The sequence below is a fragment of the Sturnus vulgaris genome, chromosome 8, assembly GCF_052056855.1.
Source record: "Sturnus vulgaris isolate bStuVul1 chromosome 8, bStuVul1.hap1, whole genome shotgun sequence".
NCBI lineage: Eukaryota > Metazoa > Chordata > Aves > Passeriformes > Sturnidae > Sturnus > Sturnus vulgaris.
Window position 1 is genome coordinate 7311792 of NC_142250.1, and position 23844 is coordinate 7335635.

The window sequence follows — 23844 nt, forward strand, 5'->3', positions numbered from 1 at the left end:
TGCTTCATTGTGAACTGTCCCGGAAGCGGAGCGGCGGAGCGGAGCGGCAGCGGGAGGAAAAGTGCCGGTGAGCGCGGGGTGCGCGCTGGTGCCGCGACCTACCAGAGAAGCGCTTGGAGAAAGACGTCCTGGTGCTTACAGGCAAGTTCCCGCTCTCAGGAGGAGAGTGATTTCAGCTCTCTTGTGTGAGCCCCGCTTCTGCCGACGGTGGAGAGAGGGACGGGAGCCACGTGTGGTGATCCAAGGCGGAGTTTATTCCTTCTCGAGGGGTCGAGGAAATGGCTCGAAAGGGCAGAGGGAGAGGGGTTGATATAGGAGAGCCTGGGGTCGGGGTAGAACAACTAACGAATCATCTGAGGGCACAGGGGGAGGGGGGGAAGGGGGAAGGACCAATAGGCTACAAACATATTACATGAAACAGGCATGCTAGGGGAAATATTATAACCAATATGAGGAGGGAGTGCAAAAGGGTATTCCTTCCATGGGAGAGAAGCAGGTTCTTTGTCTGTGGGGCTTTCGGCCTCCACAACTCTCCTTTCTTTATTTATTACAAAGGCATCTTGGAGAGACACTTGGAGAGACTTGGGCTTCCAGTGAAGGTGAGGCCAGGAGAATGCTTTTCAACCAAGGTGCAACCCGGAAGAAACCAAACACAACTCCTTCTAATGAAAACACCAGAGATCCTTCTCCCACCACTCCCTGCCGAGGAGCTGGCGCTGTAGAGCTGTGCTGAAGCCCCGAGCCAGTGCTTCTGTTGTAGCCCCAGGAGCAAGCAGCGTTCCCGAGTGAATCCCGGCTGAGCGGATCTGGCTGCAGTGCTGTGTTCTCTGCCCCGAGGGTGGCAGCAGAGACCCTGGGGGCAGCACTCAGCCGGAGGGCATCACGCAAGGTTATCTGCACTTTCTTTTGGGAACTTCCCCAGCCAGCCTCTGAAATAGGAAAACAAAAGCAATACTGGCTTGTCCTTGTTTCTTAGGGGAAGCATCACTGTAGTTTGGTTTTAAAGTAGAAGAGGGTAGATTTACATTAGATATTAGAGAGTATTATTTATAATGAAGAGGATGCAATGCTGGAAGGGTTTGCCCAGAGAACCTGTTGTTGCTCCATCCTTGAAGGTGTTCAAGGCCAGTTAACATAGGCCTCTGAGGAACATGATCTTGATGAAAATGTCCCTGCTCTCAGAGCTTGGAGTAGGTGGTGGTTAAAGGGGCCATCCAACTGAAACTCTTCTAGGATTCTGTGATTCTGTGATCCTTGTCCCATGTTAGTTTGCCAGTGTTCTACTTTAAGTACTTTGGGATAACAAAGAGAAGCTACCCAGTTCCAGTAAGATTTCTCACCCTTTCCATCGTCAGGATGTCCAGCACACTCCACTTACAAGCTCCTCTTTGGTCCCTGCAGACTTTAGCCTACCACCTGTCAATGGCACAGCTTCCAGTGTGCAGAGAAAACACCCTGGTAATGCCTTGAAGAAGAAGGTCTTGAGGAAGCAGGACAAGGTGCCCTCAGTGGCCAGTATGCCCATCATCCAGGAGGAAGGCAGCGTCCCATGCAACTCCTCAGGTAAGCCTGCTCCTTGGTAGCTTTTTCCCATACGGGTTTTTCCTTACACAAGGAGCACAAATTGCCTCCTGCCTCAGCCAGCACAGCTGGGCTCTTTGGTCCATAGCCTGTCCTGAGAATGAACAGTAAATCTACTTTGCAGTTACTCCAGCTTGGTAGTACATCAGCAGTTAGTTCTTAGAGACCCATTGGAAAGCTGAGCTGAATAAAGTAGTGGTAAAGGCCTAAGCTCTGGCTTTTGCCCATCCTGATAGTCAAAAGTACAGCGCTGATGCCAGGAGGCAGCTGTAACTGCAGGGATGAGGTGCGGGGCAGTGTGCCAGGGTGTGCTCACTGTGCACCTATGAGTGCCACCACCATCACTTGTCCACTGACCATCTGGGCCCTCTGCCTGTGCTGCTGTCCGGCTCTGCAGCCAGCTTTTCTGCTATCCCAGCAAGGCTTGTCTCTGCATGGCAGGCAGTGGCTTGGTGCAGTCGTGCTGCAGCTGCCACGAGTGTGCAATGGCTCGTGGCTGCTGCCATCCCATGGCCTGCAATGCCAAGAGGGAACAAGCAGTGTCTCCTGTGTCACAACACCCAAATAGAGTGGCTGTGTGTAGCAGATGACAGCCAAGAGGGGCTGCCTGGTGCTCCCAGGCTGTTTGCTGCCTGCAGCAAATGCACAGCACATTGTCCCTGGTGGCTCTTATCTCTCTTTTCTGGGTAGTCTGCCTGTGCTATGATCCCAAGTACGGTGAGATAAGAAGAAGGGATCTAGGAATGACACTTGGAATGCTCTTTTCTAGTGATGCTACTTCCACATTCAGAATTGGCCAGAACGAGCCTTACATGGCTCTCCACTCTTATGGAATCTAGATGTGTATGTCAACATACTTCTGTAGGGACATCAGTGATACCAAGATTAGCTCTTGTCTGAATATTTTTGATATTACAGTTCCCCCATAATTTTTGAGAACATGTAAAGTAGCACAAAAACCCTACTGAGTCTAGAGTACTTCATGTAGATTCTGTGCCATATTTATACTCCATCATTTTTGAAAGCTCAGATGTCTTCATCTACACATTAGAAAATGAGCTTTGGAGTGCACGACATGAAATTTTTGATTGACAATGCTTTTGATGACAAATGGGTTTCATAAGAAATGCATGTATCATCTGATTTTATTCATACCTTGTAAATTTTTTTTCCTAACGAAAAAACATTCAATTACAGTAAACCCAGGACAACTGATTATCAAGAGAGTGCATCTGTCAACAATTTGCATCTGTATTTGAATGTTTTTATCCTCAGTTTGCATTTGGAAAGCTTTTGTAAGTATTATGTAGACTGGAAATTGCATTTTTCCACAAGAGAAAGCTTAGGCATTGCAGAGTGTGCGTACACGTCCATTTGATGGCAAATAAATTTCACCTCAGCTGTTTGAAATACAGCCAGTGTGTACCTCGGAGACAGTAAAGATTCCCGATGTTAGGAAAGAACAAAATCTATAAACTCCTCCTTTCCCAATAGTAGGCTAACATGTGTGGGCACTCAGCTACCTGCTGTCTAGAATATTTGAAGTCAATGGGAGCAGAGGTGCTGTCAGGTGTGAAGGGTCAGGTATGGCTGTTCCCTGGGAGTTGCTCCATGGGGATTCAGAAGGGCCCAGCAGAGCTGGGTTCTTCACGCTTGGCTTGGTGCTGTCGTGAGGCAGCTGCAGGTCTTCCTCAGGGAATTGCAGAGTGCTTCTGTCCTCAGGGCTGGAGGAAATCAGGGTGCTGGGATAAGAGAGGCCCTTGGGGGTTCCCTCCTGGGGTAGCCAGTCCCGCTGGTGGGCACAGTGTGGCAGGGAGTGGGAGCTCTGCGGCCTCAGGAACTGCTGCTGGCTGTGCTACCTGTGGCACTTGGGAGCTGGCAATTGCTGTGTGGGCAATTGTCAGGTTTAGCCTGGAGCTGTGCCCAGCTGGGGCGGCTGTCAGAAAGCACGGAGCCCAAGGAGGCAGAAGGCAGGGAAGTGTGTGAGCCAGTGCCAGTGTGCAGCACATGGAACACTGTGTGGGAGCTGGGGCTGCAGGCCGCTCCATGGCGGGTGCCTTGCCCGGGGCTGCAGCGCTCAGGGCTGACCCTCTCCTTACAGTGACCTCGCAGACGGCCACTGGTGCCGAGCGCTCAGAGGAGCTGCTCTGTGGCAACGGGCACAAGGACACAGCCTCTCCTGATCCACAGCAGTCCTTGCGGGAGGCACTCTCCCTGCTCGACAGCGATGACTGGTAAGAAAGGCCCCGGTCACTCTGTCTCCCTCCTAGCGTTAAGGGAGGTTAGAAGTGAATCTTGCTAGTGCCTCTGAGCCCCGATAGGCCAGGGAACCAAAGGGCACTGGAGGAAACCACTGCAGAGCATTGAGAGGATAAAGACTGGAGAGCAGCCTTTTCTTGGCCTTGGTCTGGAATCTTGCACTTTTGTAATTCAACTTTTTCTTTCTTACTGCTTCATATGGGCCTGTGCTATTTTCTGTATCTTCACCACGCATCCCAGAATTAGACAGTGACAGAAGGTGGCCCAGGGTGATAAGCCCACAAATGTTAGGTGATATTGGCTGTCTTTTTGATGTCTAGGTTAGCATACACTCACTGGTGGATTCTTCATTCACACAAAGGTAAAGACTCCATTCCCACTGGGATAAGTATGAAATATCTGCCATGGTGCATCTCCTTGTGCAGTCACATTGGCTTTGCCTTTTCTCTTCTGTTTCGTCTTCCCCAATTCTGTTTGGTGCCCTGTGAGGTGCAGAGAGCTTCTGCAGGTGTGGGGGGGTCGAGGTAACACTCAGGGCTGCCCGTGGGATCGGTCACCAGCCCTGTGCTGCAGCCCTGATGCCTCACATACCTTTCTGTAGCTCCGGGCCTGCACAGAGCAATTACTGAGAGACAGATTTGTCTGCACCTTCTCAATAACATGTTACTGTAGTGGGGATTGTTTTAGGTGGGAGGTTTTGGGAAAAGGCGGAGTTTCAACTGTTCTTACCCAGGTGTGGAATCTCCTGGGACATTCTGCTGCCTTTTTGGGGAATGTGGAGGTGGAGTGGAAGGGAGTGAGAGACAGACAGGCCTAGATTGTAGAGTGGCAACTCAGCTCCAGAGTGGTGGTACAGAGTCTCACTGCTGAACTGCCTGCTGACCCTGGCTAAAAAGGAAAATGTCCCAGTAACATCAGCCCGATGGGACTTTGTCTTAGGGACAGGTTCAAGGTGGTGACAAGAAATAGTAGCATGGGCCAATGTCACAGCTTGTAGGAAGCCATGCCACAGGGACTTGATGTGCCAGAGATTTCAGACAGGCTGTCTTCTAAAACAGTTACAAATGAAGACTCTGAAGGCCCTCTATTTGCCTTTTGGATTTGTGTATGCTTTTGAATGCCACAGCATCCTGTGGCAATGAGATCCACGATTTCATTAAGTACTCCTTGAAAAGCACCTCCCATTGTTTGACTAAGCTGCCAGCCTGGTAATTTCAGAGGGTGCTGTCTAGTTCTTGGGTAGAGAGAAAAATCAATCTTTTTGGTACTTGCCTTTCAGGGAGACGAAGGAGAAGGGACTGGGCATCATCAAACACCTGGCTGGGTCCCATTCAGAGGTCCTGCTTTCAAGACTTCGTGAGATTTGCTTGGCTGTTACCAGTGAGGTGAGAACATTGTTGTGAATTGTGTGTAGAGCAGATATGTGCTTGTTCATCTCCATGTGTGCTCAGGGATTGCCTTCATTTCTGTTTTTAGACCTTCTATTTCTAATGTCTGTCAGCTATCTATAGGATCTATGTGTACACGTAGCTGTATTTACTGGTAGGTTAGGTATCTGACACTCATCTTTGAGTGAGCTGCCATAATTATGAAATTCCCAAATGCAAAAATATATGCACTAGTTATGTTATTTGCCAGAGTCCTAATCTCTGCCTGAGCTGTAATTCATCACTGAAAATTAATCTGTAGACCTGAGCCTGTGTTTTCTGTTTCCTGGCTGAGTGCTAGACCTGCTGGTGTTGTGTTTTTGAACAGGAACACAAGACTCTTTTAACCTTATGGCTTGTGGTTTCATGCTTTGAAAGGAGACCATGCTTTTATTTGGTTCTTTGTTTATCAAATAAAAGGGCCTAAAATCAAAGCATTTCACATTATAGAATGATTAAGCAGATCTTTTCAGTAAAATTTATATTCATAGGCCTGCAGTAAGCAGGTCTGAGGCCAGAAATTGGTGCCAGAGGAAGTGCCTTCTATGCTTGTGCTCTTCTGCTCATTGGGTGCTTTTATGTTCATCTGGACACAGTGAGACGTGATGTCATTTACTATAACTTTTGCCTAAGGCATCTAGTTTTCTTTTTTGAGGTAATTCTTATGTTTCTCCTCATGACTTCCCCAGGTGGCCAACCTCCGGTCTAAGGTGTCCTACTCAGCCATTGTCACTCTGGGAGAGTTTTTGGCGACCTTGAAGAAGGACATGGACTCTGAGGTAGATGAGGTTGCTCGGGTCCTTCTCAAGGCAGTGTGTAACTGCCCAGAGTTTGTTGAGAAAGCAGCCAGTCAGACCCTGGGGATCATGGTGGACAATGTGACTCCTACACGAGCAATGACAGCTCTCCTGGACAGTGGAGTCAGGTAGGTTCTTCTCCTTTCAGTGATGTTTTTCAGCTTCTTGTGTGCAGGTGGAGAAGGGATGAGAGGAAGAATGGGAATGGTGTGAGGGAAGGGTCCTGTATCCTGCATCTTCTGTCAACTCAGTGACTGGATTCTCCAATCCACCTCATTTCTTTCCTCTTGTCCCCTATTTCTTCCTTCCTGCAGCCTATGAGTTCTCAGAGTCACAGAACTGTAGATTATGGGGAGTTAGAAGGCACCCATCAGGATCATTGAGTCCAGCACAGAACACCCTGAGGGTCACACAATGTGCCTGAGATTGTTGTCCAAATGCTTCTTGAATTCTGTCAGGCTTGGTGCTGTGACCACTGGCCTGGGGAGCCTGTTCCAGTGCCCAACCACCCTCTGAGTGAAAAACCTTTTTCTGATATCCAACCTAAACCTCTTCTGACTCAGCTTCTTGCTGCTTGCTGGAGTTCTCCCAGTCTGTCAGGGTAGCGTAAATGTGGTGAATGGTGTGGAAGTGAAAGTGCCTGCAAAGGCTAAGGATTTGTGCTTTTGTGGGAAGGGACACAATTGCAATTGCAGGTGTGATCACTCTTTAATATTTCACAGCACTAAGCACAGAGGCCCTGGGAAAAACCATGCATCCTCATTATTGCATTAACTTGAGAACTAGGGAGGGGACTTGATGGAGCATGGAGCACATCGGGGACAATGTGCTGGGTGTGGCACAGGCTGAACAGCAGGTGCAGTCCCAGCCAAAATGAGTCTTGTATGACTCTCCTGGCTATAGAACTCTGATTTCTAGTCATACTGATGTTTCATGTTAGCCTTGAGATGCTGAATCACTTTACAGGCGCCTTCACAGGCTGACTGCCATGAGACAGCTGAAGCAAATGCTGCCTCAGGTGTTTGTGCTGGGCCTGATATTTCCCAAAAGACATTCCCAAGAACAGGGAAATCTGTCTAAAATGACTGCCACCTTTTCTCAGCTTTGGAATAGGGAAAAACATTCAGATGTATCCCTTGCCAAGCCTCAGAGAAGAAACAGGCTGCAATGCTGTATATTCTGCAACTTCATGGCCTACAGCATGTTTCTCCTGCATTTGTTGTTTTCCAAAGCTCTGCAGATTTGGAGATTAATGGCTGGACGGAGCCTCAGTCCTTCTTCGGCGCTGTGTAGTGGGTACTCTCTGATGGGTCAGCATGAATTGGCTTACATTTCTAAAGAAGTCATATGTAATCTATTTCTTTAATCTTTCTCAGAGTAAATTGTTGGAAAGCAATTGAGTATCAGATAGTGCAGGGAGACTGAATTCCTTGTTCTTCCTTGCAGGCAGTCCTTCTGTCCAATGCTAACTTTGAGTTTATCTGAGGACAGAACCTTCTACAGGTGTCTAAATTGTCAGGGAGAGCCCAGGCCTCCTTCCCCCAGCAAGGACAGGGAGCACGCTCTGGCCAAGACCTGTGCTGTCTTGCTCCTTCTCCCTGTGCCCCAGTGTTTGCTCTCCTGTTCCCAGGAGCCGCCACGTCCAGGTGCGGAAGTGTGCGGCCAAACTGCTCCTGTCCCTGATGGAGAAAATTGGAGTCACGAAGCTCCCAGGCACAGCCAGGGCTGAGAGGCTGGCGCACGCTGCAGGGACGCTTGCTCAGGACCATCACAAGGATACAAGGTAATGATCTTCATTTCACCTCCTGAGACAGGAAAACTCTTTTGTGTATGTCTATAACGCTAAAACCAGAAAAGAGTGGTAACTGAAGAAATTTAAAATTACCTCTCTGTGTGCATAAAGGCCAAACTATCAGAGAATATGCTGAGTGGTATGGGACCCATGAGGGTCATTGAGTCCAGCTCCTGGCCATGTGCAGGACTTGCCAAGAGTCACTCCATGTGCCCAAGAGCATTGTCCAAACGCTTCTCGAGCTCTGTCAGGCCTGGTGCTGTGACCATTGCTCTGGCTTGTCTGGGGAAATGACTGTACTGGGTATCCTGAGGTTGTCCAATAGAAATTAATATTGCCAACTTCCTGTGACTTGAAGGACTCTTTCCTGAGTTCAAAAGAGCTCCGATTAGCTACTCTAACAGGTTTTTTTGGTCTTAGGTGCACAACACAAAGCCGAAATGTTGGCTAATGTTCATCACTGAAGGATCCCAAACATCTATTTCTCATTAACTTAAGACTTTCCTAGAAATATTTCAGAGGTCTTTAGCTAATGTATTCAGTCTTTCTAAACTTCTGCAGATTTCTAGAATGCCTTTATCTGTTATCAGTGTTGTTATCAATGACCTCCAAATTTCTTCTTGAAGAGAACTGTGGTTTCCTAGTGGCAAAATCAACCCAAGCCATCAAATTCTCCTCACTTGGATGATTTAATTCCCACTAACAGTGGCCAAGAAAACAAGAGTAACTCACTGCCGCTGGCATACATATAGTATAGAATTATCCATAGGAAGCATGAGGCATGTGGTGCTTTATCCTAGAGTTCCTGCCACTTCAAGAAAGGAAATTGTTGTGCAATGGCAGCAAGGCACTGCCAATAGGATCTAACAACAAAGCAGATCTCTTTCACTTGTTCCCTGGGATCGTTAGATCCCACAGAAGCACAACCACAGTTTCAGACTGTAATGGTATTTTCTGTCTTTTTGCTGAGTAGGTAATGCCTTCTCATACAAGGATTACACCTGATTAGTTTAAGGTACCAGCCTCTTTGATTAACAGTCTTCCTTCCTTCCTTCCTTCCTTCCTTCCTTCCTTCCTTCCTTCCTTCCTTCCTTCCTTCCTGCCTTCCTGCCTTCCTGCCTGCCTGCCTGCCTTCCTGCCTTCAGTTACTTCTTTCCATAGGCATTATGGACAGGAGATGGTGAAGATGTTGCTGAATCACCAAAAATGTAAAATTCTTTTGGAACGATCCATTCCCACACGTGACCTGGAAGATATTCTGAAAAGAATGAAGAAGAAAGTAAGTGCGTGGCAGGAAAAATGTCTCCTTTTTGCGGATATTGCCACTGCTAATACGAGATCAAACACACCTAATCTGTCTTTATCTCATTCCTCTTCTGATGAATCATTTTGCTCCTGGGAATGAGCTGTTAATCCCGACCCTGTTCATCTGCAGTCGACAACCTAACTGATATTATTAGGGAAAAAGTGGGGTTTTGAATATTTTGAATATTGGTCACAAACAGGAAAGGGGAAGGTGAGAAAATGGGTTTATATTTAGGTGTAATCCCCCATCACATTCTCTCTACTCTGACCCCAGTAAAGAAATTGAGTGAGAATAGTGCTTCTGAAGATAACAGTCTTTGCAGAAGACATGGTCGTAGTAATGCCAAGAGTATTTCCAAAAGTATGAAAGATGTCCAAGTCAATCCTAATTACTACAATTACTGTCTGTCTTTTGGGAATATTGCTTGCTGTCAAACCCTGTGGAGCTGGAAGTGAATTCAGCAGCAGCCAGTAGAAAATGATTTATTTGTTTGGGGGATTTTTTATTCTTTTTTATCTACACTCTAAAAGGGAGTGTGCCTTTGTGTCAGAACAGGGAGAGCCAGGTTGAACCAAATCATCATCCAACATAATGGGCCCACTCCCCAAAAAGTCCAAATTTTTGTGCTCCTTCCTTAAAAATATTCATTGCCTACCACTTTGCATTATTTGCATTTATGCTCAAGACTCATGAATTTGGGTTTAAGATTGCTGCTCAGTATGGCAGCACCCATAACCTGCCTTGAGCTATTGCAAACAGAGTGTTGGCATCACTGAATCTCTGGTCTTTTTGATTTTGTTAGATAGGAAATGTTTTTCTAAGCCTTGGTAGCAGTGATCCTGGTTCTAACTTGTGTTTTAAACAGGCAATTTCCTATTTAATATTCTAAAGATTGATGGGGCTTTCTCTAGGTAGGGGTATGTATGCTTTCTCATTGTAGGGGATGGAAGAGCAGAAGGGTGAACGCCCATCTGTCAAGAGCCCAGTGAAGAAGAGGAGCGATGGCTCCAAGAAGCCCCAGGCCACATTGCCTTCTAGTCAAAGGTACTGAGCACTTTTGTTAGATGTGACAAAGCACATGACAAGCTGGACATGTCTCTTCCTCAGGAAAATCTTTCTAGCAGTGATGGCCTGTGCCAGAGATTGTTTCCTTTCCCTACAAATGCTCTATGGCACGAAATGTCTACTTCTGCATTGCACTGAACAAACTTCTCTGGAGAGGTTTCCACAAAAATTAATGACAAAAAGCCACCCATTGGTTGCAGCTCAGACAATTCAGTGCAGTGTTGAGGGCAGTGTTGTTGTGGTTAGGAGAGGGCTATATTTCCACTGCCTGACTTGGGACAAGTCAGTTCAACCAGTGGTTTTTTTACATCTGAGTGGAGTCTTTTTCAGATGGGTGTTTTGATGAGAACTCCCAGCCTAGAAGCATGATGCCATTTCCCAAACTAATCCTTCTCATGCAAGTGGTTTGGCCTGGCTGAATCATGGTTTTCCTACCCTCCAACATTACCAAGTTTGAGTAGTCAGTAGCAAGGTAAATCCTGAGCAACTTTGGTCAACAGTGGTCTCAATGGGGACTTTTTGTCTTGATAATTCTGTCCTTCATATAGTTTGCTTGATGGACAGCATGTTTGGTTGATTTCCCACTGTGCTGCAATCTGCATTGAAGAAAGGAATTTGGTCCTTGCTGTGTCTTCATGACAGTGGCAGAGCTACTTGTACCTGTTCTGCCCTGACTACAGAGGGGATTTATTTAGCTCTGTCATGCTCAGCGGTGGCAGCAAAGGACCACATGCTTCAGTAGCATAGCTAGGAGCTTCCCATGCTCCTGGAAGAGACAGGTTGATCCAGGAGAATTGTTCCCAGTGGGTTTATGAAGCTGTGGATCTAGTCTCTAGGAATGCAAACTTAATGTGAGTGTTGTGCTGGGATGTCTGTCTTCTGTTTTTATCTGTGTTACTGATTTTCTGGATGCTTCAGATATGCCCCTGTTCATCTGCTCAGATGCATGTGAGCTCCTGTTCCATATTGTCATTCTGTTACAATTGTTATTGGTGTAGAGACATTTCTCCAGAGTGATGAGTTTACTTATTAGAAGACTCACACCTCCCATAAGAGGAGGCATTTAAACTTGGCAGTAGTTTCTCTTTCCCCACAAAGCAATGTGTGCCTGGGAATCCATCTGAAGATAGATGAGATGCATCTCATCCTTGGTTTTGCTGAGTGAGCACTGGCGAGGATGTTACTTACAGATTGACTCCCATAAGGATTGTCATGAGGTCCATGTGGTTTTTCAGAGCCTCATGATTTTCTAGCTTGAAATCATGTCATTAGGAAAGCTCCCGTAGATGTTTTGCTCACAATTATCTGTAGGTATGGTCACCAACAAGTTGTAATTTCGTTTGATTTTCCAGGGTGAAGTCGACCTCTGATGGACGCCTCCTCCACCGTCCAAAAGCCCAGGTCACGTTACCTCCAGCTAGGGATGAAACGGAGACGCTCCAGAATCTTTACAATCTCCTGGAAGCCAAGGGGTTTGAGGCACGGCTGGAAGGAGTGGCACTCCTCCTAGAGCTGTGCAAAAACAGCCCCAAGCTCATCACCACTCACATTGTCCAGGTATGTAGGGTATCTTCACTGTTCCTTCCCTTTAGCTCCTCTCCCAAGCCTGTAGCAGTAAAGTTAATTCAGTGTGTCTTGGCACTGCATCCTGGCTGTTTGGGACAGGCTGGTCCTCCTGACCCAGACCAATTTAATGGAGGTCCAGGCTTCAGGACAAGTTCTTTCAGTCCAGCTGCATTTGTCTGGCAGGTGCCTATTGATGCTGTTCATCAGAAGATGCCAGAATTTTCCATTGGTGTAACTTCTGCTGTCTCCTAGTCGCAGTTGGGTTAAGTGAAGGGAATCCAGCCACTGAAAGCATGGCAATTATTCTCTAGACAAAAAATGGGTTTGGATGGGGAAGACAAGTATCAGGCTGAGTTGGTTTAAACCAAATATTTTTAAAAGGATACTTCTGTAATGTCCATCCTGTTTGCACAGGCAAAACACGGGCTACTTCTTTCAATCCGAGTCTCTATTCCACTTGGTAAAGATGGTGTTTACCCTTCTTGGATACTGAATGCTCATTTCTACATCCCTTCTTCAAACTAGAACATTATAATCCAGCTTTCATTCTGTTTGTTCTCTTCACAGATTTTTGATTATTTTGTCCTGAGAGTATCTGACACACACAAGAAAGTGAAGCAGATGGCGCTGGACGTGCTGGCAGAAATCATTGCCATCCTGGAAGATGCCTTGAACCCGGTGATCCTCCTTTTGGTGGAAGGAATCCTGAAGAACCTGAACTCAAAGGACCCTGGGGTTCATGCCACAGCTGTGAATGCGCTGGAAGCATCCATTGCTCATTTAGGTAAGGCTGAGCCCTGACATGGACTCTCGCCCACTGTGTCTCTGCCTCTCTGACACAAGAGAACACTGAGTGCCTTGAGAGCTCTTGGTGCCTGTGGAACACTCCAGCTGATATCCACTAGAAGCTGTGGGGGTGCAGTCCTTATGCACCAGACCCCAACAGGCTTGAATGGTCATCAGCATTTCCCAAAAGTGCCAGGAGCCCTTGGGTCAGTGCTGCTTGTCTGGAGAGGAGATCCTGGACAACAGCTTTGCTGCAATTCAGAGGCAAAGGAGGTTTTGGAGTTTGCTTGGATCCCATTTGATTTCCCAGATGAAGAGCTTTGCTGTTGGCATGAAGGGACACTGGCCCATCAGAGCTTCTGCAGAGCAGCCTCCTGGAAGGCTCCACATTATAGGCATGAGCTGCCTATTTTCCACCTTTCTTCTTTGTCTTCTTTTTTCAGCGGGGAAGTTATGATTCACCAATTTCATTTCCTTGAAACTAACAGATAGAAATCCAGCTGTCAGTTATGCATTCTTACACATGTTGTTTTGCATGGGGCAGGACGGCTGCAGCAAATAGCTACACAGGCAAGGGCTGCTCTAAATTCCTTTGTTGCAGAGATTTATGTCAGCTCTGAAAATGATGCACTGTGGAAATATGCCTGAAAAATGGAGAGTTGAAGATGCAGATCTTCAAGGGCAGGTTCTACTTCCTCCACCTCAGCTGCTCTGTGACCTCATGGACTACCTGATTCAGTGCCTTTCTGTATCCCAAGTCTGGGCTTCTTCCTGCTTACTCTGCAATGCAAAACCGTTTCACTGCTTACTTGTGATTGAAGTCTTGAGGTCCGTGATGGGAAATGTTTAACATAGCTCCTGGTACAGCAGAGAATGTTGCATTTACAAATGTGAAAGGAGAGATTTTCTTTGGGAATTTAAACCCCTCCCAGGTAGGCTGGAAGGAAAGAAGAAAAGGATTCAAACATCAACAGAAATTTACTTGATTTTATAAACTGAGGCTGCCCTTGCCCTTTCCCTCCCCACTCTCTTTTCTCCTATGACCTCAGAAGAGTGAGCAGAAATGTGTGTTTCTCTTGTAGATAAAGTATCACTGATGAAAGAGCTTAGCAACCAGTGGAGTCAACTGAGTGGCCAAGCTCTGCTGGAGGTCACAGTGTGTATCACAGGTATGGCCTCCCCTTGTAAGTCAAGAGGTCTTCCCAGGGAATATTTACATGGAACTCCTGTGAATAGAGAGTAGAGTAGCTGCTCCAACTGGGGAGGTGCTGAGCTTGTCCCTGCTGCCCAATCCCCATGGCAGGTGTGTTTGGCAGGTTTTCCCTGGCTGCTGCAGAGGTGTGCAGCACCTGAGATGGGGGCGGCACTCGGCCTGGGGTCTGAGCTCTCCCTGGGGCATCTCAGAAGCCACGTGCAGGAAAGGGAAGGGCTAAAAATACCCGAACTGGCTCCTCTCTTGGAAGCTCAGGGACATCTGTGATTCTTCAGGGAAAATGGTGTCAAGTGCTGTTGCAGGGGATCCGTTTCTTTTGTCCTCATGGGATTGTCGTTTTGCTCTTGGAAAGTTTTGAGGCTGAACCCTGCAGTGCCTGGGGTCACAGCTTAGGTCAAAACTCAACACACATATTAGAGGCATGGATTTGGTGCAAGACAGCCTTTGGGGGCAGAGGGGCAGAAGCAGAGTGCTGAGGCTCCCTGTCTGTGCTGTCCAAGTGGCATTGGACTGAGCATTTCATGTCTTCCTGTGTCACTGCTGTCCAAAATGCTACAATTGCAGCTGATAATTGATCCCTCAGAGGAGCTTGCTATGTCAGCAGTAGGCAAGGAATGGGAAAATGATAATCTTAATATATAGTAGAGAAGAAGATTTATAGCCTTGCTTGAACTGGGGCTAAATCCACTGCTAAGTGAGGCAGCATCTTGAAATGCAAGGTTTGATACACTTTGTGTCTTCATTTGGAATCTCAGAAGGACAATGTTCAGTGAATAGGAATGTCAAAGGCCCTTTAAAGGGCATCTGTACAAAGGGAATCTCCATCAGGATGGAATTTAGTTTTGGAGTTATTTTGATCTCCTTTTCAAAGAAAGGAATGAAACATAAATTAGGACTGCTTTAGAAAGAGCAGATGTTCTCTCTGAGATTTAGTCGGAAGAGACAGTGGTTTATCAAGTCCTATATTGACTGATGTCTTTAAATACTTTTAAAATCAAATTAACTCCCATTTTGAAATGGGTACCATAACCCTTTTTTTACTTAGCAGAATTGGGTTTGGTTGCTTTCAGGAGCTGTTTAAATGTTGATGACTGCTGGTGGATTAACAGCATAGAAAAAATGAAGTCTCTTCCACTACAGAATAAGAAGTGGCTGCTATACAACTTTTGGCCTGTGCATAAAATAAGAATGTACTGCCGAGCATTTCAGGGTTTGATCTCTCAGCCAAATCTGCCATGCAAGGAGCCTATTGGTAGGAAATTTTAGTGTGTGTTTGATATAGTTCAGTTCAGGAAGTGAGCAGGGAACAGGATTCAGAGAGAATATGAAAAAACCCTCGTGATTTGGTTAAAATTCAGTCCCCTGTGTATTATTTTTTCTCTCTATTCTGCTGTTTCAGTAGACATTGCAAGAAAATATGCCATCAGCATTGGAAGGGGAAAGGCTATTAAAATGTGGAGATGCACAAATGCCACGACAATGGGGTCTGGGTAGTTATCTAAGACAACCTGACGTTTGAACAGGTGTTTGTTGGAAGCCACAAAAGCATTCTGCCAAAGACACCAGCTGGCCACTAATGTTTCTAATCCAACTGTCAAGCAGCACCCATCTCTGGTGGGCTGGAGTTTGGAAGTGTAGTCCAATACTGTCCTTTGGTATTTGCCACTGAGCAAAGGGAAGAGCCAGATTAGACTTTGGCACTTGATATCAACGGTGACAAAAATGGAATTATCCATTACATTAGAAATCTCTCAATTGCCTCTCTACAGTGCACTTCCAAATCTTCAGTGTGGGCTTAAAGAGCTTCCTAATGGAAATAACAGGCAAGTTGACATTTCAGTCATTAATCTGCTCACTGCATCGGTCTGTTGATGCAGAAGCAGATAATGAAGTGATCTAGTAAAGGTACAAATCCTGCCACAGCTACAAGGCTCTGTTTGGAGAAATTAGTCCTGAGAGGTTGGTGGTTCTGTTTTAGGGAGCATCAGCTGCTTTGGCCGTTCTGGATCATGGGGCTCTGAGTGCTGTTGCACTGATCTTAGCCAGAGGGGTTTCCCAGAAGCAAAACCAGAGGTAGATCCTGGTTTGCCTTGAGCTTGGTGGTTAAGGAGCTTGTGTCTCTGTCCTGGCAGTGCTTGTGGAAGGCGTTTATGGCAGGAGCCCTGAGGTCGTCCAGCGCTACGCCCTGCCCGTGCTCTGGTCCTTGCTGGAGAACAAGGCGCTGCCTGTCCGAAGCGCCAATGTCCGCACTGTGGTCACCAGGCTTGCCTCTGCCCTCCACGAGGTGATGGGCACCCAGCTGCAGAAGCGTGCTGCCAGCCAGCCTCCACATGTGCGGAAAAACCTCTCCAGCATTTTGGGCTGGTGAAGGATGGATGTTCTCCAGAAAGCTGACCAAGTGCTGAGATGGACACCTCCGGATTTGACATTTTAGCTGTGCCAAAAACGACAAAATACTAAAGAAGGGCGTGCATCTGCCCCTGCTCTCTCCACTGCCCTTCATAGTCATGGCATGCTCAGGGGGCTGAAACAACTGCAGACTGAGGACAAGGTGAAGGCTGAGCAAGGCTCAGCCTCACACAGAGGTAAGGTGGGAGCTGGGCCGCTGTCTGGCAGGAGGAAGGGTCTTGTGCCAGCCTGGAGAGCCTGTGCACATTGCCAGGGAACAGTTCTGTCCTGCAGCTGTCCCCTGCCCTGAGCTCTGCTGCTCCCAGTGCCCTATGGAGCTGTAGGGCTGCTGAGCTCTGGGGCAGGGAGAGGAGCATGTGCAGCTGAGCCATTGCTAGAAAGCACAGGGCTCTGGGTTCCCTGCTGTCCCAGGGCATCCCAGAGGCCAGGGTGTTCCCCTGGGAGCTTTGTGCAAGTGGGTCAGGTTGTGCCCCTGTCCTGCCTCAAGTGACTGCTGGCAGGAGCATGTTTCCCTGTGCAGCTATTTAGAAGTTTCCAGGATATGTGTTCCATGAAATATGGAGCTTCAGATGCTTTAGGTTTTCACTGCAGCCTCTGTGTTACATTTTGTGTCTCCATTTTGCAGACCTCACTGGCTCCACTCTTGCACAGAAGTTTTCCCTGGACACTTCCTTTCTTCCCTGAGCCGCAAAGTCCTTACCTCCCATCCAGAAGAGTTCTATTTCCTCTGGGTACAGAAAGAAGCTGCTGCCTCTCCAAAGAGTGATTGAAGAGGGGGATTTATTCATTACTCTTTATACTTATAGACGTATATATAACTAGGTGTAGGTTTGAATGAATGTGTTTTTATTGTATCTATTAAATTTTGAGGTTATCGTTTTAATTGTAAGTAGCTTGAATATTTTTTCTTAATAGTTTAAATAAAATTATTAAAAAAAAAGCAAGAGGAGATTGTGCGTCCATGATCTACTAGTGTAGAGGCTATCAGAGTGCAGCTCACTCGATGTACCCGTGTTTCATTATATTCTTTCTTCACTTGGCTTCTCCTCTTCCTCTTTGGCCTTGTTATCTTGGTGTCATTTGTTTCTTACTGCTGTTTATTTCTTGGAATTACAAGGGGGGCACCCACTGACATGTTTGAGGGACAACGGACCCAAAATATCCTCTATAGTCTAAAGTTTGCTAGTTAGATTTATTCTGCGCTCTGAGGAAAGAAACAGAGAGACGTGTGCCCAAATCCCAAAGCTTTGCTCCTTTGCAATCTCCCTCAGATCTGGCCCTGAGGTGTCTTCAATCACAATTTCATAGGTAAGAAGAGGACATGGGAAAAGATGCACTGCTTTGGAAAAGACGTTTGTATGTATATTTACCCAGCACAGCAGACCAACAGCGCTGTTTGGAACATGTATGCAGAAGGATGAATGGGCTGTGAGGTCAAAAACATTTGTCAACTGTTCCTCAAATCGATTCCACAGCCTGGAATCCATTCAGCCCAGGGATATTGGATCATTTCTTACCATGGATCAGTGCTTACAGGGTAATAAATTCCTGAATAGCTGGAACAAGCACTTCTGGATTCAGCTCCAGCTTTTGGTGGGCTGCATGATCATTGAGAATGCTGCCTTTCCAGTAATTATTTTGCAGTTTCCTGTCATCGTCATTTGAATCTTTTAAACTTTCAAACATTTCAATTTGCTTTGCCTTTGGGAAAAACAGTTTTGAGCCCAGTGCAAACTGTAACCTTTTGACAGCCAAGTCCTCACAGTTGCCAGCTTCAGATGTTACAGAAGAAAATGAATGTGACAGTGTTAATTAGGTTTTCTGAAGGAAAAACTCTCTGTCAAACTCTTATGTGTTTGCTTAGCTATGGGTCTAGTCCTGGCCTAGTAAAGCCCAGGCAGGGTGGCAGGTGTCAGGGAAAACTAGTCTGTGAGCTTATAGGATTGCCATCACCAGCAGAGGGATTCCTCTGGAGACAAAATTAGGGACCCTCTCCATGTCCCAATATTCTCTTAAATCTTTCCCAAGTATCTTAGAAAAGACAGTGCAACTTCACATCTCCTTGCACACCCACTGTTTGAATATAGGGGCATTTTTGTCCCTCCTCAAAGTCATTGCTCTTGCACACCAGAAACATGAACATCCACAAAGGGGAATGATGCCTGGTCCTCCTGCTGGTGCTTCAGAGTCCTGGTACGTGAAGATCTGAGTAGCTTCCAATATTAACACTTAACAGGCATTTCATGCTCCTTCAAGATACCCAGATGTCAGGGCTTTTTGTTTCAAAGCAGCAGCTGTAGCATCACTCTCTGGCGAAAAACAGTAAACAGCGATTGCCAGCATTGGAAGAGTGGGGAAAAACCTCAAGTGTCTTTGTCAAAAGAAAAAAGGGAAGAGTGTAATTGCCAAAGTCAAATGTTCATTGGATCAGGTCTTTACTGCATGCTTGCAAGAAGATCATTTGGGACCATCTTTTTGAATCTCATGCAGGAAAGGAGCTCTTAATAATACCATGCTACTTAAACCCACATTGGGCTGTAGCTCTGTAGTGGCTCACAATGAAGCAGATTGCCTGCTTTGTCACTGCCAGCCCTGTTGATCCTGAAAGTCACCGTAGCGTATCCCATGCCTGTTTTGCCTCCACGAAAATCTTGGCATCCCTTATTAGTGTGTGAAATAAATAAGGAGTAATAAAATGGACAATTACCTGGTCACTTTGGAGGATATGATCATGCTTTCGCATGTCAGCCCTGTACCTCATGCTCCCAAGGCGTGTTACTCATCATGAAATATTTTAAGAATAACTCTCAGCTCTCATGTTCCATCAGAATAAAGTTGCATCAGATCATGGAGAATTCTGCTGGCAGGAACAGGACAAAACCCTTCCAAGACTCACTTGCAGTTGTCCTGGATTTCTGCAGCGCTGTGTGGAAAGCTGCTGTAGGCAGAGTGTTTGGAGTTGGTTGGATGGCCTTTATGAAAGATGAGTGGAACAGCATGCAGGGCTCTCCTGGCAGAAAACTGTTTGTCCAAGAGCAGGCACATGGTGCTGGCAGAAGTGGAGCGGCCCCGCTCCCAGCGCAAGAGTCTGTGAGCTGAGCCGTGCCAGGGCGAAAAGACACCGAGGGGCTCCAGCCCAGCTGCTTCACCTGCCGGGACCGTTCCATGGAGCTGTGCCATTGGGAGAAAGTTGGCACGGGCCGAGCCACCGAGCTTTCATCTGCTGCTTGAACTGCTCCGTGGCAGCTCCTGTTTTTCCTGAGAGAGAACCCGGCGCATCTTGTAACGCACGTCATGGGGGGATTTTCCTCTGGCATTTTGGGTCTTTGTTCAAGTGGGGAGGACAGTGAGGTCTGACTGTTTGATATCCAGGAGTTACTGACTTGTTTTTCCTTGCTTTGTAGGCATTCTGTTTGTTAATAATCTGTTGTTTTTTTCCTACTTTCATCTGTTAGTTTTGATTTCCTATTGCTGGAAAAGAATTTTTGGAACATGATGAATGAGACTTATTCCATAGTGTCCTGTTTTAAGGTGTCTCAAACTGTGTTAGATAGATGGCTTCACATAGGAACATCCCCAAGGCTGCTGAGGGGAAGGCAGAGAGGAAGACAAACCTGGTATTTCTGAGGGAAATTCCTTGACACCAAACCAACCTGAGTCATCTAACAGCTGATCTGACATCCTTAGAAATGGGCCAAAAGGGAAACCTTTCAGTGTGTTTGGTCAAGGCCAGGTTATGCTCAAGGCAAAGTTGTGTCAGTGCACTTGGCTCCTTCTCTCCTTATTGTGTCTGGCACACACAGGAGCCCACAGCTCCTGCAGAAACCATCACAGCACTCAGTGGGAGCAAACTTGCGTCCAGTCCTCACACAGAGCTGGGGTATGCAGCACTCCACCTCATTGGAATGAAGAACTGTTCCAACCCTCTTGGTAGGAGCTGAGGAGGTTTAGCCTTCAGATCAGCTTCTTGCCAGCTCTTGATTTGCTGCCCTGGCTAAGCTGCTGCTTGTGCCAACATTTTTTCCACGGCTGACAGCCCTGCTCTGCTGGCAAGAGGCCCCTGCAGGAGCTTGTGCTGGTGCCATTCAATCTTTCAGATCTTCCAAAGGAAAGCTCAGGGCAGAACTTGTCAAAAGATCTTTGCCAGGTCAATGCTTTTAACGTTAAATCTTTCCTCTGTACTCCATGTCATGCTCAGTAAATGTTTGAGGAAGCAATTTTGCTGCTCCAGAAATTCCACAAATCATGCAGTTAAACCTTAAGAGAACATGATTTGGGACATGTAATCACACTTGAATTCATTGTGCAGAAAACTACAGGAGCACTTCTTGTGAGCTCTGTGTCTAAGCTAAGTGACCTTGCCACCAAGAACTTGGAAAAGTGGGGAGAGATGGAATCAGTAGCACATTGTGATTCTCCCACATCACGTGCCTGAGTGACACAGTGACCAGAGCTGTGCTCACTTTGCCACTACGGTCCCTTGCCCAGAGTGGGTCACACTGTGGGAACAGGAGGCCTTAGATGTGGCTCAAGCTATGGCTCCATGTCCTTTTGGCTGTCAGATTGCATTTGAAGGAGGCAAGGAAGATGGGGAGGACTTTTGCACCGGATAAAAAGGATTTATTACTTTGGGCAATCCTCGGGACAAAAGACAGAAATGGCAAAGCTGCAGCAACTTAAATATGGGGAAGGTTCAAGGGGAAGGTATAACTTCTTATCAAATTGGAGAAATTCTGAGGAGGGACAAAGGGTAGAGTTTACAAAGGCATTGTCCAATGAGAAATGTATGGGGGAAAACTGGGCCACATGGACTAAAGAGATGTTGAGTTTTAGGGGATTTCCAAAGAGGAATTCTAAGCAGGAGGCAGGCACAAAGCAGGATTGACAGGTAGTTGAGGACAGATTGACAAGGTGGGTGAGAGGGTATAATTTTGGACTAAACCACAAGATTAGACAATGACAAAACCTACCATTAACAAGAAACACACTGCAACACATGAGGAACTGGCTGACTTCCACTGCGGCAAGGCCTTTTTACCCTACCTCAAAACTTCATGCTTCAGATAGTGGTGGTGAATCCCCCGTGGCCTTGTCAGGCCACACCGTGATCTCAGAAAAGCTTGTTAGGCCTCGGCCTTGCTGAACAGCGCCTGGGCTCAGCTCCTCTGGAGCTGATCACAAACACGGAGTGCTCCCAGGAACTTGTGCTGCCTAACGAGCTCCTGGGCTTTCCCATGAACAACCTTGGAAACTGCTTTTCTTGCCTGGATGGAACAAGATGCTTCCTCTCATGCTTTCAAAGGCAGGCTGCTGCCCCAAAGTGCGGCCATGACAAAGCATTTTATGGCTGAGGCCACTCTCTTGTGGCCCATCAACAGTGCTCCAAAAGGAGCCCTTGGAGCTCTCCTAGACCACAGCGGCTTCCAGCAGCAACCTCCCTTGCAGTGGGGCCTCTCGGAGCCAGCGAGCTCTCCAGTTTGCTGCACTCGCAGGATCGCCCATCAACAATGGATCCTGGGCCCATCCCCCCTCTCCTGGAGGCTCCAGTTTAACTTCTGTTAAGCTTGAGTGAGTGCTGCTAAGCTTTTAGGCTGTATTCCTTTTTATCATTGTCCTTTCTGTCCCTTTGTCTAATGCACCTAAAAGCACATACACACACACACCCACACACACTCACACACATGCACACAGTTCTCGGTTCATTTCTGGTTTGATTGACTCCAATTTGTTCGTTGCTTTTTTTCCCCTTGTTTGTGCCTCAACTGACTAGCAAGTACTAAAGTGAATGTTGTCAACAAATTCTGTAGAGCTCTTGATTAATATTCAATCTGTTTTTCCTGATAAAGCTGCCTGTGAATTTTTAAGCAATATCAAACACTTGTAACAAAGCCTGGGAGTATGAGGTAGAGGCTTGACACTGGAAAGCAGAAGAGTAACTCTAAAGTGATGAGTTTAATTCTCCATTTGATTACTCTTCTATTTATTTCACTCTAAGAAGCCAAGCCTAGCTTTTCTTGGAGGCAGAATGTGTGTGGGATGCACTAGGGTATTATGCCATCGCCCTGAGCTGATTGCCACTCAGGAGTATAAATAGATTTGAGGAAACCTTGTCACTTTTTGTTGGCCTCACAGTCCACTCATCCTTCCGCAATCAAGTTGCCAACAACACTGTTGAACTGCTGTGCTCTGTAAATCTTCATACAAATGTCTTTTCTAAAGCAGTGCATCTTTTCCCATGACATCTTCTTACCTATGAAATGGTGATTGAAGACACATCTGAGCCAGATCTGGGTGAGATTGCAAAGGAGCAAAGCTTTGGGATTTTGGAACACTTCTCTTTGTTTCTTTGCTCAGGTCTTTTGCGAGCACAGAATACATCCAGGTGAAAAACTTTTGAATACACAGAATCTCTTGGATCCAGTGTCCCCAAAACATGTCAATATGTGGCCCCATTGTAATGCCAAGTCACAAATGGCAGCCGAAATGTCACAAAGAAAACATGTCAAAAGAGGAAGAGGAGAGGCCCAGCGAGGAAAGGTACAGTGAGACGTGGCACACCAAGTGAGCTGCACTCCCATAAACACAGCACATTTGCCCCAGGCTAGCAGGTGATGGTTGTGGATTCTCTGCTTGTTTTTGAAAAAAATTCGTTTATTTATAATTAATAACACCCATAAGCATTTAATCAAAATAAAATATATACAATTAAAAATATATCATCAAAATATTGAAGATACAATCAAATGTTGAGATTGTCATTGGTTTAGGTCTTCTAAAGAGCAGAGAAGTTGTTGGTTGCTGTAAAGTTGTTTATTGTAAAGGCACATCAATTTCAAAAGAGCAAGAGTCCCACGAGTTAAAGTCTATGCTAAAAGGTTTTGAAGTAGAGTCCTGATGAGAAGCAGAAGCTGCAGCCTGGTACAGATTCCTGAGCAGAGGTACAAGCTGTGGCCTGGCACGGACTCTCAAGCAGAGACAGAAGTTGCAGCAGCAGCTCCAATCTTCTTCCGGACAGTGATGACGGTGGTGAGGAGAGAGGGGGAGAGAGAGTCTCTCCCTAGTGCCTGGATTCTTATTTACAAATTACCCAAGGAGCTAAAAACATGAATCTGAAGCATTTCTACTAAACCTATTAGAATTCTAGTTCTATAATATGCAAGGTTACATATAACTTGCACATAGAGCCTATCTGTTTTATCTGAAGAATGTGAGCAGTACTCTTACTGTATTTTTATTATGTCTAGAACAGTTTTTGAGCTCTTACTAAAGCTTTTTTTAGAAGCTTGTTTTTTACACTAGATCCTAAGGCATTTGCTCTTTAAGGCACGTAAAATACATTCTCATTTATTTACTCAAAAGTTAATCTTGCATCTCTATTTCATGTACCAGTGGCTGAGTATATTTTACATAAATGTCTAAAGGTTTTAATTCAATTCCTGCATTCTAATCTCTCTCTGAGAGAGACCCCTGTTTTACACATTCCTACAATCGAAACCTCTTTCTTCAAACCTACAGCTACCGATCATAACATATGTACATCTGTAACTCTACAGGCTAATGTATGAACCCTCTCTTTCAATCAGTTCTCAGACAGGTGGCAGCTCCTTCCTGATCTTGGAGGAAAGAGCCCTTCTGGAGTGGAG

The 23844-nt window shown here is 46.3% G+C and overlaps 1 protein-coding gene across 1 annotated transcript in view; it reads left to right on the forward strand.

The window, feature by feature from the left end:
* LOC148222967 (TOG array regulator of axonemal microtubules protein 2-like) overlaps positions 1-16160 on the forward strand; it is a 38845-nt gene extending 22685 nt beyond the window's left edge. The window contains exons 3-13 of the mRNA XM_088168640.1: positions 1356-1563; positions 3683-3815; positions 5120-5225; positions 5957-6192; positions 7695-7847; positions 9018-9135; positions 10103-10206; positions 11580-11784; positions 12361-12577; positions 13662-13748; positions 15925-16160. Coding sequence (XP_088024766.1) covers positions 1356-1563; positions 3683-3815; positions 5120-5225; positions 5957-6192; positions 7695-7847; positions 9018-9135; positions 10103-10206; positions 11580-11784; positions 12361-12577; positions 13662-13748; positions 15925-16160 — 1803 coding nt within the window. The remainder of the gene's footprint in view (positions 1-1355; positions 1564-3682; positions 3816-5119; positions 5226-5956; positions 6193-7694; positions 7848-9017; positions 9136-10102; positions 10207-11579; positions 11785-12360; positions 12578-13661; positions 13749-15924) is intronic.
* The last annotated feature ends 7684 nt before the right edge of the window (positions 16161-23844 follow it).